The sequence below is a fragment of the Mastigoproctus giganteus genome, chromosome 2 (genome assembly GCF_048544385.1).
Source record: "Mastigoproctus giganteus isolate SK-2022 chromosome 2, ASM4854438v1, whole genome shotgun sequence".
In the NCBI taxonomy this organism is placed as follows: domain Eukaryota; kingdom Metazoa; phylum Arthropoda; class Arachnida; order Uropygi; family Thelyphonidae; genus Mastigoproctus; species Mastigoproctus giganteus.
The window spans coordinates 15,035,682-15,049,926 of record NC_143576.1 but is presented as its reverse complement, the minus strand read 5'-3'; the positions used below and the strand labels follow the sequence as shown (position 1 = coordinate 15,049,926).

At 33.4% G+C, this 14,245-nt stretch overlaps 1 protein-coding gene across 1 annotated transcript in view; it reads left to right on the top strand.

The window, feature by feature from the left end:
- tweek (transmembrane protein KIAA1109 homolog tweek) overlaps positions 1-14,245 on the top strand; it is an 806,203-nt gene that overhangs the window by 103,016 nt on the left and 688,942 nt on the right. Inside the window, 2 exon segments of the mRNA XM_090388226.1 lie at positions 2,566-2,721; positions 9,602-9,699. Coding sequence (XP_090244352.1) covers positions 2,566-2,721; positions 9,602-9,699 — 254 coding nt within the window.

The following is a 14,245-nucleotide window of genomic DNA, read 5'->3' as shown; positions in this document are numbered from 1 at the left end:
ATTGTTTCAGCTTTATTATTAACAATTAGTCTTGACAAATAGTCAAGGTAATAGAATAACATTGTGATATAACTCTCCAATGGTATAAGGATAACCTCATACCAATTTTAGGTGCATTAGCAAGTATGTTTTTTACATGTATTAAACTACTGTTTAAATGTTTAAAACTACTGTTGTTTCCCCTTCCATCTATGTGTGCGTGTAATAACTCGACTTCTAGTGGACTGTTTTTTCCATTAAATTTTATATTTATATCTTTTAGAAAGATTTGCCGAGCCATCCTAATATTCCATAAAATCGGACTGGTAGAAATCTGGCAATTATTGTTTTTGCCCATCTGTCACTTGTTATAACTCTACTCTGAGTGGATGGATTTTCATGGAATTTTATATTTGGTTTTAGAATAAAAATCAGACCAATTGAAATCCAAAAAGTATTTTTTTTTTTCATACATATTACATAGTTAATCCCGGTGCCATCTGTTGTAGCTGAAGCACTGGATATCATGTTTATTGCCCTGTGCTGATTGGAGGAATGAATGGTAATATGGCATATGCACAAAAATGAAATGCTCTTTATGTGCAAACCAGCACATAAAAGTCATTGCTTTTTGCTTGTTTTTTATAAACTATAAATTATTACTATTTGATAATGTGCCTGATGTGTAACACATTGCATACATTTAAAATTACAATTTTAAATGCATGCAGTATAATTTTAAATTACAATTTTAAATGTATTCAGTGTATTTTTAATTTAAAAATTAAAATTTTAAATGAATAACATGTTACACTTTTAAATTTTTAAGATTTAAAAATTTTTTGCAATGCGTATTCTTTGAGTTCAATGTTTATCTTCCATTTTGAGGGCATAAAGAAGACATACCTGAAAAAAAAAAAAAAATTGCCTTTGTTCTTGTCTCTGAAAAAAACATTTACATTCTTCTTCAGATTTTCATCATTTGCAAATCAGGGCCTGTGCAGATGTTTCTTCAAATTTCTGAAGAGGAAATAAACATTGAGGCATCTTGGACTGTAGGCAAGGTTGCTTAATCTCCTGGAAATCTGCATTCTCTCACTGCAGCATTGCTCTGTGGGACTTGTTTACAAGAGCATTGTCACAAAGAAGCAAGACACTGCATGTGAATTTCCTACTTACTTCTCTGTTCCTTTATGACCCTTTTAAAATTTCAAGAACTGCAGCATAAACATCATCAGTGATTCTTTCCTTATGCAGCAGCATTGTTATCCACTTGAGGTAGAAAGGATCTCTGGATTTTCAAAATTGCAGACACTGGTGAGATGGGATCAGGAAAGTTTGTGTGAGTTTTTAAGATAAAATTAACACATGTAAAAAATGAACAAGAACACTTTATTGGCCCTTGTAATTGATTCATCAGAAGGTAGAAGCTCATAATACACAATACCAGCTCTATTCTATCAGAAATGGGGCAGAATCTTCTGTTGGTGATTTGGGATCTGATGTGTACATCACAGGTACACATGATGATAATCAAGGATTTTGATCTGATCATTTGGTATTGTTGTACATAAGCCATTTTTCATTGCTTGTTGGCAACTGTCGAAAATGGCAAAGTGACAAGCAAATTGTCAGTCTCTGGAGTTTATTGTTGGCTGTGAGTTTATGTGAAACCAATTTGCTTAGATTGTGTGCTTTTCCCAGTCAATACATTTTACATCAATACAGTTTCATTGCTTGCATCAAATCTTGTTTTGTAAGCACCTGCATGTTTGGCTTGAATCCAACTTCAGTTTATTGTCATGAATAGTGATGAACTGAGGGCATTTATCACTGTACATGCTGCTTTTGCAGTGCTATGCCCAGTTTGTACTCCTAAATGTTTAAACTGAAATGCACTTCATGTTTGCTAGGCATTAACCAACTCAGTGTCACTTGTACTTTTGAAGTGTGCGACAGATAATTGCCATCTACTTTGGCTTTCAGATAATTTTTATCAAAATATTAATCTTGAAAAAACCTAATAAACTTTTTTTTTTTTTTTTTTTTTTGTTATCTGATATAATTGAATATCAGATCAATTATCTTTTCAGCTGTGCTAGGAAAGTTAATAATTTGGAGCATTCTCTTCTTTTCTTTGCTCTGTTAACTTCAATATTCTGTTCATTAAACTTTGCATATTATCCATTTCACATAAGACATTTTTATAAAAATATGAGATATATGTGAAACAAACTTTGGAATCTAGAGAACATATATAAAAAAGATTTGTTTTTCTAAAGGAGGGCAGTTAAATGGTTTTGATAATTTAGCTGCTTTTATGACATTGCAACAGTTTTTTGCAAATAATAAAATTTTCTCGAGTTTGGCTTTATAACCAAAGATTCTCCTTCTATAAATTGAATTCCTTCATATTATAAACATTACGATTACTAATTTTGAACACTGATTGACCATACTTTTTTGGTTGTTTGAAATTCAAACATAATGGTATAGCAAGTGACCAGATTAATGTATGCCACATATATAATGTCTTGTTGAGTAACAATAGCTCTTCCCTTATTTTTAATTTGTAATCTCTTGCAGCTTTAATAGAAGACTGGGCCAGCAAATCTCGTCCTGATCTTTTGCATTTTATTCCTTATACTTGGCATTTTAATCTAATACTTAAGGAGTTCGAGCTTATCACAGTAGCGAATGAGCACAACTGGATTGATTGTTCTTCTCAGCACCAGGAAAATGGTAACTTTTTTTTTTGTTTAAATAGTTAAATGCTTTTAAGAATTGTATCATTTAAAACTCAAGAATACACATAATTCTCAATAAAGCCTATAGAATTTTCTAGTTTTATCTTTTCTACTTTGGGGCAATTAAATTTTACTAAAATGAAACAGTTGTTAGTGCAGTTAACACCTTTTGAAATAAATAGCAACATACTTCACAAATAAACAGCATTCTCCATTCTTGGAGAGTGCTGCTAATTTGTAAAGGGTAACAGTAAATTGGAAGAGATGGCTCCATGTGAGAGAATTCAGGCTGTATTAAAAATATTTGTTTTTCAGGTTTTGATTGAAAATAAAGTGATGGGAATGTTCTTATTAGTCTACACAATTTTATAGTTTCACTTTATTCTCACTTTTCTGTTGCTTTTAATATGGCTTTATTCTCACTTGTTTTTAATTTTTTCAAAAACCACATCAATTTTCATAAGTTTTTTCCGAACATGCAAACATCCAAACATTGAGAAATATTTTTTTTTCAGTTTTTTACCTTTGAAGTATAAGTTGGCAATTTTGTTACACTGGTATTGTGTGTAGACATGTGTTTTACCTTATGTAGGGTAAATGAATGCTAGTTCCACCTTGCCATGGTACACTGATTAAACAGAACTCTTTAAAATGACTAGAAATGAGTACAGTACTATGTTTATGCAGTGTGTGTGTGTGTGTTGTTTTAGTTTCTGGCCACTTTGTTGTTCTGGCCACTTTGCTATCAGGGAGCAGCAATCACCACGAAGTTTGCTTCCTGGTAGCCATCTATACTATGAGGAGGTGATCTATAACTGTTCACATACTGTCCTTAATGGAACAAATCCTGCACCCACAGGTAGTTGTTCAAGCCATGTGGGTACCAGCAATCCCGCATCACTTGGGCATAGCCAGTGGTACCAGCTGGTCTTGTATCAGTGGGAGGAGTAAAGAAGGGCTCAATGCAGAGATGCCTGCAGTTCACCTCATCTGAGGTTGAAAGTATGTCTATACACACTCAAAAACATACACACAGTCTTATGCATTCATACAAGGATAGAAGAATTTTTTAAAGAAGGACAGTATAACATAAAAGGATCCCGCACCAAACAGATATTTGGTGCCAGCAATCCCACATTGATATGGTGGCCACAGGTGCATGGGCCACCATATCAATGACTATATGACAATGACACCATGACTATATGATACTGAATAATACTTTTGAAGAGTGGCAAGTCTTGAGTTCATCAGAAGGGGTTGAAGTAGCTCCAAGACATAGAAGGAATGTAGACTCAGTAGGTTCTGTAGACTCTGTTGCATAGAATTATTGGTATAATTTAAATAGTTGCAGTTCCAGGATGATTAGGCTAGTGATGAAGATGGCAAAGTCTGTCAGATAATTTCTTGACAGTGTTTTGGGAGGCACTAAAACATTGTTTGTTTGATAGAAAGTCTTGTTCTTTTCTAGGAGAGAAATCATGTGTTAAAGATGATATTTCATGATAAATATTTGGTAGAGAAGGTACAGTGAAACAAAACATGTCAGTCTTCCATGGAACCACAGACACAAGCATTAGTAAGTGAAAGATTAACCTGGTATAAATTGCATTTTGTAAACCATGGCCAAAAGGTAAGACAAGTAAAGTCCATGGCATATCCACTTTTGTATATTCTTGGCAAAAGTAAATGAAATGTTATATTTAATTTAATTTTTTTTTTCAGCATTTAATTTTTTCATTTTAGGATCAGCTATAATATCCAAAGAAATATCTGCAAAGTTTAGTGGTATAATTTTTTCTGAAATGATAATTAATTCCTTCAAATATTAGGTGATCATCAAGAGGTAGAGTTCCTGCTAAAACTTGTAATGCAGGAGTAGATACCATTCTGCAAATTCTTAACATTGCCAGAAGAAAGGATTTCTGAGTGATTCCCAGTTGTGACTGGATGGTGAGAAGAGCAGTACATCTAAACTATAAGTATGAAAAGAGTATTATAAAATAGGCATAAGGCATGGACGTCCACAGAAAATTTTCCAGGGGGGGGTGCAAAGTTTGGAGATAAATAATTACATCAATAAATTTTTATTTAATTATTTAATTATACAAATAGATTATAGAATACAGTATTGCATGTCAATACTGTATATAAATTTAAAATGTAACGGAAACAAGAATTTATATATATATATAGAGATAGATAGATAATAATTTCAATAATCATGTATCGTATAAGAATTGAATTCTCTGTCTATCGCTTGCAAACCTATTGATGATATTTTTAATAAATTTCTTTTTTACTGCTTCCTCTTCCAGTGTCTTCCTATGCACACTAATCATACATAAACCTGATAAGCGAGTTTCTGAGACAGTGGACACCTTAACCATGTTTAACACTGCTCAAGGCTGAAACTTCTTTCAATGGTACAGGTCGTAACAGGTAATGTCATACCAATAGTTATTGTCAAATTAATAGAAGGGAAATAGTCGCAATGTTCCAAAACTTCTGGTAAAGTTTGGGAATATCAGTCGATGAACCAAAAACAGGAACACTTGTTTTATTGCTGCAATAGATGAAACATGTGTTCTATGGTTACCCCGCCGAGGGCCGAAACTGGCCAACCTGGAATAAAATTTTAAGGCAGACAAAGCGTCCCATGGTCGAGGGTGTAAGATTACATACCTCAGTCACTTTTACGATTATAATTTGTGGAATTTTTTACTCAATTCCAGGGAGGGGCAAGTGCCCCATTTGCCCCCTCTACGGACACCCATGGCATAAGGTATTATTTTTTAATCCCCAGCCATGCCTGAACACCCTGAAGATCATAGAGTTCTTAACTTTCATAGTGAAATCCTGGATATGTGTAGATGACTCAAGATAGGTATTATATAATTTTAGTAAGTGATTTGGATGGATTGAATGGAACTGTTTTATATATACATATTCTAGGAGATTGACATCAGGGCATTTGTCCTGCATGGAGGCAACAGCAGTTTTTATCTATTCTAATATAAAAGATGAGGTAGAGGCAGAAGAAGAAGAATAGTTTTCATTTTGCTCTCTCAATAATCAGAATGAATTGTTAAATCCAGATTACTGTTATCTTCTGTAAATAACCTATCTAATATTTTAGTGACATGCAGTTCCACTTAAGAGAATCTGAGTTATCAACAGTAACTATTTAGGATATCACCTAGGTAAAGTTTGTTATGGTTAATCTTATAAATTAGACTCCTGTGGATCAGTATTTCCATCATATTTTACAAAGTTTTGTGTAGAGTTTAATTTGTTCTAATGAATACTTTTAACAAATAGAATCTTTTAATGTTTTTATATTACTGATGGAGATGTTGAATAAAAGCAGAAGTATTTTTGAAATTATCAGATGACACTGTTTAGATAATTTTCTGAATTGGAGGACAGGTAATAAAAAGAATGCAAAAGCAGTCCAAATCCAAGCTGGAGTTAAAATTTTGCTATTTTGTTTATGGGAATAATTTCAGGAGCCAGAAAATGTGCCCCAGATTTCTTCACTGGATGAACTGGTATATATTGTTGTATCTAGAAAATGCTATAGAGATTATATACTGTCCACATTCATTATGATTGGAACTCTCTGCCACTGGAAGGTTGGTTTTGAAACAGATAATATACAAGAAAATTAAAGAATATTTGCAAGGCATAAATAGGCCATTTTTTTTAATTGAATCAAAATTCCATATAGAGTAACATTGAAGTAGCTTCATAGCTTTTTAAAACTGTCTGTGATATGATTGTTAAAGGGTGAGCACTAACACAGGAAATTTTAATACATTTAATGCACTGTATATTAAACTTGAATCCAAACATAAAATTAAAGCTAGCACCTGTACTTTATAAGCTCATTTGGAGTGTATTTTTAGCGCAGTTTAGTTTCATTAGTGCCACTGAGGAAGGTCTAGAAAGATAGCCAAGAATGTTTGGTTTTAATTTAAATTTAATGTATTACATCAAAATTGCCCCGTGATAAATATCTTCTTAGCTTAAGAATGTTATTGCTCTTCAGCTCAATTTGTAAAGCTCTAACTTCGTGTATTTCGAATTTAGTAAAAGATACCAAGTAAGGAATGAAAGCAGTGGTGTTGAATTGTTTATTGGTAAGTACGGGTATTCTCATTACATGTTAATGTGCTCCTGGAGATTATATTATATATTTCTTTCCCTGTGTTGAATATCATGATACTCAGACACTACATTTTTTAATGCTATGCTCTTTCATGAGCATAGGGTTAGATATTCTTTATTTGACCAAAATAATGAATATAAATCATTGATTATTATGAGTATTTTGCAGAATAATCAATGATTTATATTTCTCTCACAATCTGTGAAAAAGGTACAAGGGCAAGATAATTTTACCTTCTAAGAAGAGATGAACAAGTAATGCTATTTATGGATAATACAGCAGTAACTGATTTGTTTCATTTATTATACAATATTTTTTGCAACAAAATCATATTTTAATTTGCATACAACAAATAAATTATCATAGTAAAAAACTTAGATATTTTTCACTAATTATTTTATATTTGTAAGAAGAAATTGAATAATACTAAAATTATATGAAACAAGAAAAAAGTTATAAAAATATTAGTTACTTTTTCACAAATTGCTTTATTTATTAGCAAGAATCATTTTGGGACTTATTATTTTGTAACTGTAAATTTGCATTATTTGATTGTTGTGTTATTGATTTTTATGGTATTATCTTTATTGTGTTTTTCATCAAAATCCAAACAGAATACATGGATGAACATACAGGAACAAAAATAATAAAAATGCCCAATATAGGGAAAGGTTTAAGGCAAAAATGTATATATCTAAAATAAATTTTCCATAGAAAATAACACTATGCAAAATTTTTTCAAAAAAAGTTTTGTTTATCTGCCTTTCTTGGTGTCTTTATGAATTTGAGTATGCTGATTTTGAATATGACTTTAGTTTTAGCATCAGTGGTTTCTCCAGAAAAGTAAATAAACAATAATACTATATCTGATTTATTAATGACTGACTATATTTGAAAGCTATGATGAGAGCATACAGACAACTGTATTTATTTTTGTTTGACATCTGTATTGAATAGAGTTGAATCTTTACTGCAAGCTAAAAAAAAAAAACCATAAATGAAAATGTAGAAACTACCCCTCAGGTTAATAAAAAATTCCTTAAAAATGTATATTTGAATGTTTTTGTCTTTTGTGTCCAATGTGATCATCCTGAACCAAAAATCAGATATATTCACTTATCATAGTTTTATTCCACCTTTCTTGGTACTCCTTCCTTCACTGACTCTATATCTCGATGGAATCTCTCCTTGTGCTCCTCACAAACATCACACAGATTTGGTCTGAAGAAATCCAGGTGAAAGTGCAAGTAATGCAGCCTGAATGACATCCCATTTTTTTTCAAATTTTCAGTCATCTTGTCAACTAGTTCCTTCTAATTTTCATTCTTATTGTTATCAAGAAAGCCATTCACTACAGGTAAAATGAGTGGCATGAAGTCATTTTTGTCTCTCAATTCTTGTGAAGCCAATATCTGCTTGATTTGTGGGCCAATAAATATGCTACATTTCACTTCTGCATCGGACAGTTTTGGAAATACAGATGTATGTGCTTGAAGATATTACCCTGAGGATCCAGTGTTGTGTTTAACAAATTGTTTGACCAGCCCCAGATTGATATGAAATGGTGGAAGAAAGACATTGTTTCATGCAGGATTATGAAAAGAGCCTTACAAGTACCGAGTTGTTTTTACCATTCATTAGCCATTATGATGAAGGAATTATAAATATGATATCAAAGTTTTCAGCCATTATAAAAATTGTAAGTATGATATACAGTAATAATCAAATTATATACTTCAACAAACCTGGTGATTTGAAAAATAGCAGTTGGAATACATTTCTGTCTGTGTAAAGTTTATGCATACAATTGATAAAAGTAATTCATTATTAGTTGGTTATTAAGTTATTTGGAAAATGAAAAAAATTAGAGGTAATGTTAGAATATGATGTAATGTTTACACAACACTTTCACTTCATGAATCTCTGCTGGTAGAGACATAAATGTAATTGTTCAATTGTATAAAGTAATGGTCAATTTGAAGTTGCTCCTTGCATACTGTATAAGGTTTTGAAAACCCTTTTTCAAGAAGGTTGTGGATTTGTGCTGGAAAGGGTTCAACAAAGAAGGCCAGTGAAATGGGTTATGTACAAGGAATTATTGTTATAAGGGGAGGGCCCCCTCTCCTGTTGAGTATGTTGCACAGCCTTTACAACAGTCATATTCATGGGATCTGCTAACAATTTTTAAGAGGTCTAAAAGAATTAAATAAACTAAATATTTAGTGATAACAGTGATAAATTTTCTCTTTCTCAAGTGACAAACTGGGTATCATAGATTTAAATTAAGGTAGAGTAATTGCAAACTAGATAGAAGAAAATTTTCTTTTGGTCTGAAAGCAATTGGCTGAAAGAATTTAAATATAATAATGTTAATGTTAATCTGTTTTCCTCACTGTATTGTTTTCTTGATATTGATATAAATTTGAAGTTAGCAGTTTTTAAAAAAACAAGATTATATGTATTTTTATGTGCTTTAAAACTGTAGTGCTTCTTTGCTTGACAGTTTAGTAGAATGACTTCACTTTAAAATATTTTTATTAATATAGCTAATATATACTGTATATATATTTTTTTTTTCCATTTTTTTTTTTTTTTTTTTTTTTTGACATGAGTTTTTTATGAAATGGTGTCTGTTTGTTACAGAAATTGAGAATTTTTTTTTTTTTTTTTTTTGCTGCTTAGAAAATTTTCTGTTCTTTTCCAGCATACCTTGCAGTTTGTGGAGACCTCTTTGATATGTCATTTGAATTGCCATTTGTGGATTTTCTACCACCCACTGTGGCTCTGAAATTTTGGATCCAGGTAATATTTGTTACAATTTTTTTTTTTAAAAGACTGGATTTTGTGATTAAATGTGATACTGTAACTTGCTTTGGCAACTTTATTTACTGCTACTTGCTAATGGAAAGAGTTGTTTTCATCACCATGTCCTCTTTAACAAATCATAGTTTCTATAGTTTTATTGGTAATATGTTTATTCCACAAATACCATTTCATTTTATTTTCTGCAAGCTTCAGTAGGTTCTGTTAATGTGCAAATTACTGAAGGAGACTGAATTTTATTTGCTGTCAGAGCTTGTTTGTCTTCTGGTTACAGCCAGCTTTACACAGTGAAATCTGGCAGTGTACTGCATGGAAACTTATGACCAGTGGTACAATGGGTTACCCTGCATATAAGATTGAAATTTAATTGCATTTTTATTCTGAAATGCAAAGTTATCTTTTTGGGCCATTGATCAGTGACTTTTGTTCTCTACTGTTTTGATTGTGAGCTTTTGTTTCTGTAACAGGAAATTGAAGTTTAGTGATATCACCTACACTCATATTAGCACGTGTTCTGCAAGTCACACACTAGAGTCATTAGCAATGGGATACTTTGCATAAGACTAGCTTTCATTCTTGAGTATGGGGATATTCTCTTGAGATGCTAAGAAATTTCCATGTAGTACATAAGCTTCTAATTTTTGCTAGAATTGTTCTTCATCCAGAAGTTGAGAGCCTTGCCAGTGTCTGATATGACAAAATCGTCATGGTCGTGAAGTTTTACTAGTGGTTCAAGAGGATACCCAGCTTTTAAGAATGAAAATTTTAAGTTTTCTAAATTTTTTTATTGATTAACTTTTCTTTCTATATGCAACTTGGTAAAAATTTGCTGTGTGGTTAGTAAGAAGAATTAAATTAGTTCTTGCCTACAGAGTTTATTTCACGCTGCTGCAATTGGACATGTGAACATCAGCTACATTTACTAGCTCCATTGTTTGGCAATTAAAGCAATAAATATATTACAGCTTGTTTCAGTAGTTTCATATAAAGGCATGTATTGATATTTTATATCTATTTGAAAGTGGATTTCTTTCAATGTGCTTATTAAATTGTGATAAAATATCATGATTATAAAGGTATCATAACTGATTACACTGTGATCACAACATGATGTGTTATAATGATGCTTGTTATGCAAACTATTTTTATGTAGTTACATATAAAATTATGCTGCTGCATTACCATTGTGACAATTACATGAGAGGATTTAATGGACAGGCTCAAATAACAATGAAAGCTTAGGGGAAATAACTTTCATGTTTTCTGAGTTTTTAATGATTTTTTTTTTCAATTAAATTTAAGAGTTACTAAAACTTTTCATACAACCAAATAGATACTAGTTTATATCATTGTGTGAAAAAAATCAAGGAAATATTTAAGGCTTGGAGAAAATGGAAAAAAAAAAAAAAAAAAAAAAAAATGGAATTTTGCTATTGTGAAACAGAGTCGTGATTCTATTTTGATTTTCTACTTTCTCTAGACATTCTCTTCAAATTAACTTATAAGTAGTAGCAATATGCATTGTTAGCAGAACCACTTTAAAATTTGGCTTTTATATACAGAGTCCAATTACAATATTATGACCACCCCCAATGCAGACATCACACATGCCTAGTGAATCGTACAGTGCTCATGTCAAGTTCACACACTGCAAGCATATAAAGCTTGATGTTCGTCATCCGTGAACACAGTAACAATCTCTGTCATGGGCAAAACACGCGATCTATCAGACCTGGAAAAAGGCATGATCATCAGCTGTTGGGCCGGGGTGCCAGTATTTCTGAAACAGCAGACTGTGTGAAATGCTCACATGCTGCAGTGGCGAAAGTGTATCAAGACTGGACGAATGGGACAGTTTTGACGACCCAATTGCCAATTGTGGAGCCCCATGAGCCATTGATCCCAGAAGTGAACATCGGCTGAAACGGTTGGTCAGGACTGATCATCGGCGTGCTACTGTTGCTCAACTGGCCGTCCAAATGAACCGTGGGGCCACCAGAAAGGTCTCCAACACGATAGTGCAGCAAACCCTGTTGCGCATTGGGCTCCAGAGCAGATGATTGGTGACAGCACCCATGCTGATGGCCGTTCATTGCAAACAATGCCGCCAGTTTGCACAGCAGTACCGACACTGGACCCCAGCCGAGTGGCAACAGATGGCCTTCTCCGATGAGTCACAGTTTCTGCTCCACCGAGTGGATGGATGGTGGCATATTACGCTTGAAACCTCTGAGAACAGACACCCAGACACAATTGTTGGCAGAAGGCAGGCTGGTGGGGGCAGTGTTATGGTCTGGGGAATGTTTTCATGGCATGGCTTGGGTCCACTGATACCTCTGGAGGGGGCACCCTGAATGCAAATGGTTACCTATCGGTCGTCGCCAATCAGGCACACCCGTACATGTTGACCATGTTCCCTGGGGGAGATGGTATCTATCAGCAAGACAATGTGCCATGCCATGTTGCCAGAATTGTCTGCGAGTGGTTTGAGGAGCACGATGAAGACTTCAAGCTATTCCCTTGACCACCAAATTCCTCAGATCTTAACCCAATTGAAAATCTATGGCACCACTTCGATCGACACATCAGATGGATGGATCCTCCACCAAGGAACCTACAGGAACTCCGGGGTGCACTGCAATCTGCACTGTCACAGACACCCATAGCAACCTTTTGCAGACTTATTGAGTTCCTCCCACGGTGGCTGGCTGTGGTGCATGCTGCAAAAGGCACATATTCTGGATACTAGGTAGGCGGTCATAATAATGTGACTGGACCCTGTAAACCCCAGTATATATAAAATGTATATATCTCAATGTATATAAAAATTCATTGGGATGTATATACAGTGGAATGCATTTCTGATGTCTGTGTATTGACCTGACTAATATACCAACTCATTCACACTTTCACTTTGTTTTTTATGAGATGTGTGTGTGTATGGGCAGCATTCATCCATTATGGAGATTCCGCTTACATAGATGGCACTTGCCAGTTAATAGAATATTTACTTTATCACTGTCACCTTAAGTTGGTAGCACTGGTCTCATAGCTCATAATCTGTATCCATTTCCTATAGGCACTCCCTATGATATCAGTATTCTCTCTAAACCTCTCAGAGGAAGGAAGGAATTGTCAGTGCTGAATTATCTATCTAACAGTTATCACTTCTATATTCTTATTTGTAAAATTTCAAAATGTAAGAGCAATGAAGCTCAGTTTTTCCTACTTTAAGTACTCTTGTTTAAATATAAGATCAGTATTATACCTTTATTGTAGGAAATCTTGACCTGATGCTCACATCAAACTAATCCGATTAATGTAATATAAAATCTTTAAGTATTAAAATCTTTAAAACCGTGAACATATCCCTATTAAAGGATTGTTGAATTATATGATATTATATAAAAAAACTAAACTTTTCTTCAATTCACATAGTCTGCTAACTGCTATCAAGGAAGAGCCAAGTGCAGCCGATGCACATCAACTTATCCCAAACTAAACCCATTAGTATTTATAGACCAGAAAGAGAAGACAATTGTCAAACTGTATTAAAACTATGTTAAATTAAAACCATATTAAAATATTCTTAGGCTGAACTTCTTAATACATGACCAGGTATTTTGGTTGTAAACCATGCTCTCAAGAAGTAACGAGTTAGAACAATATCCACTCTCTTATATTTTAAAATAGGCGCATCATGACAACATTATTACTGTTAACCAATGTGAATCGTGCTATTCACACATGCACGTGAAGTTCCACAAGTCCGAAATAGTATATGGTCTCTGTACACATTTATAGAATAACAGTTTAATTTCATTTCAAGTGTTTCAGCTATTAACAGTTTTATGTATTCTTTCTGTGAATTAATTACTTTAGCTTCGTTAAACAGAAAAACGTGGTCTCCTGAATGGCATGAAAGGAAAGTTCAGATGCACCTGTCCTTTTTGCCCTCACAGATGCCTTGTGTTGTTCGATGCCTCGAAAGATAATTTTGGATAGAACTGATGTAAAAGGTTATTACATTGTTTCTACTCTCATTTGTAAAATACAAGTACCATTAACTTCTCATCCTTCACAGCAACTCCAGGGACTCACATCTGGTGAGTATGGCTTGACACAATCAGAGGCCTTTTAGCTGGTGCAGCATAAGCCTCAGGCTTCCTTGCACCATATAGCTAATAATAATAATAATAATCACATTACCTGAAACTTTCATAAGGCAAGCTAGAATAAATACTTAAGACAACATAGTTTGTTGAACCTAGTTTTTTTGTTGCAGAGGAAGCAGTATTTGCAATATGTTTATGCCGAGAGAGAGAGAGAGAGAGAGAGAGAGAGAGAGAGAGAGAGAGAGAGAGAGAGAGATTAGAAGTCAGTGTGATCTCGTATAAAGAAATTTTTGATCTGCCAGCAAATAAGGGTGTTGTTATCAAAGATAAGCATTGGAGAGATATTCTTTTTTTTTATACAAGAAATGGCACACAGCAGCTCAGTTTTAGAATTTTAGTTACCTGAAAAT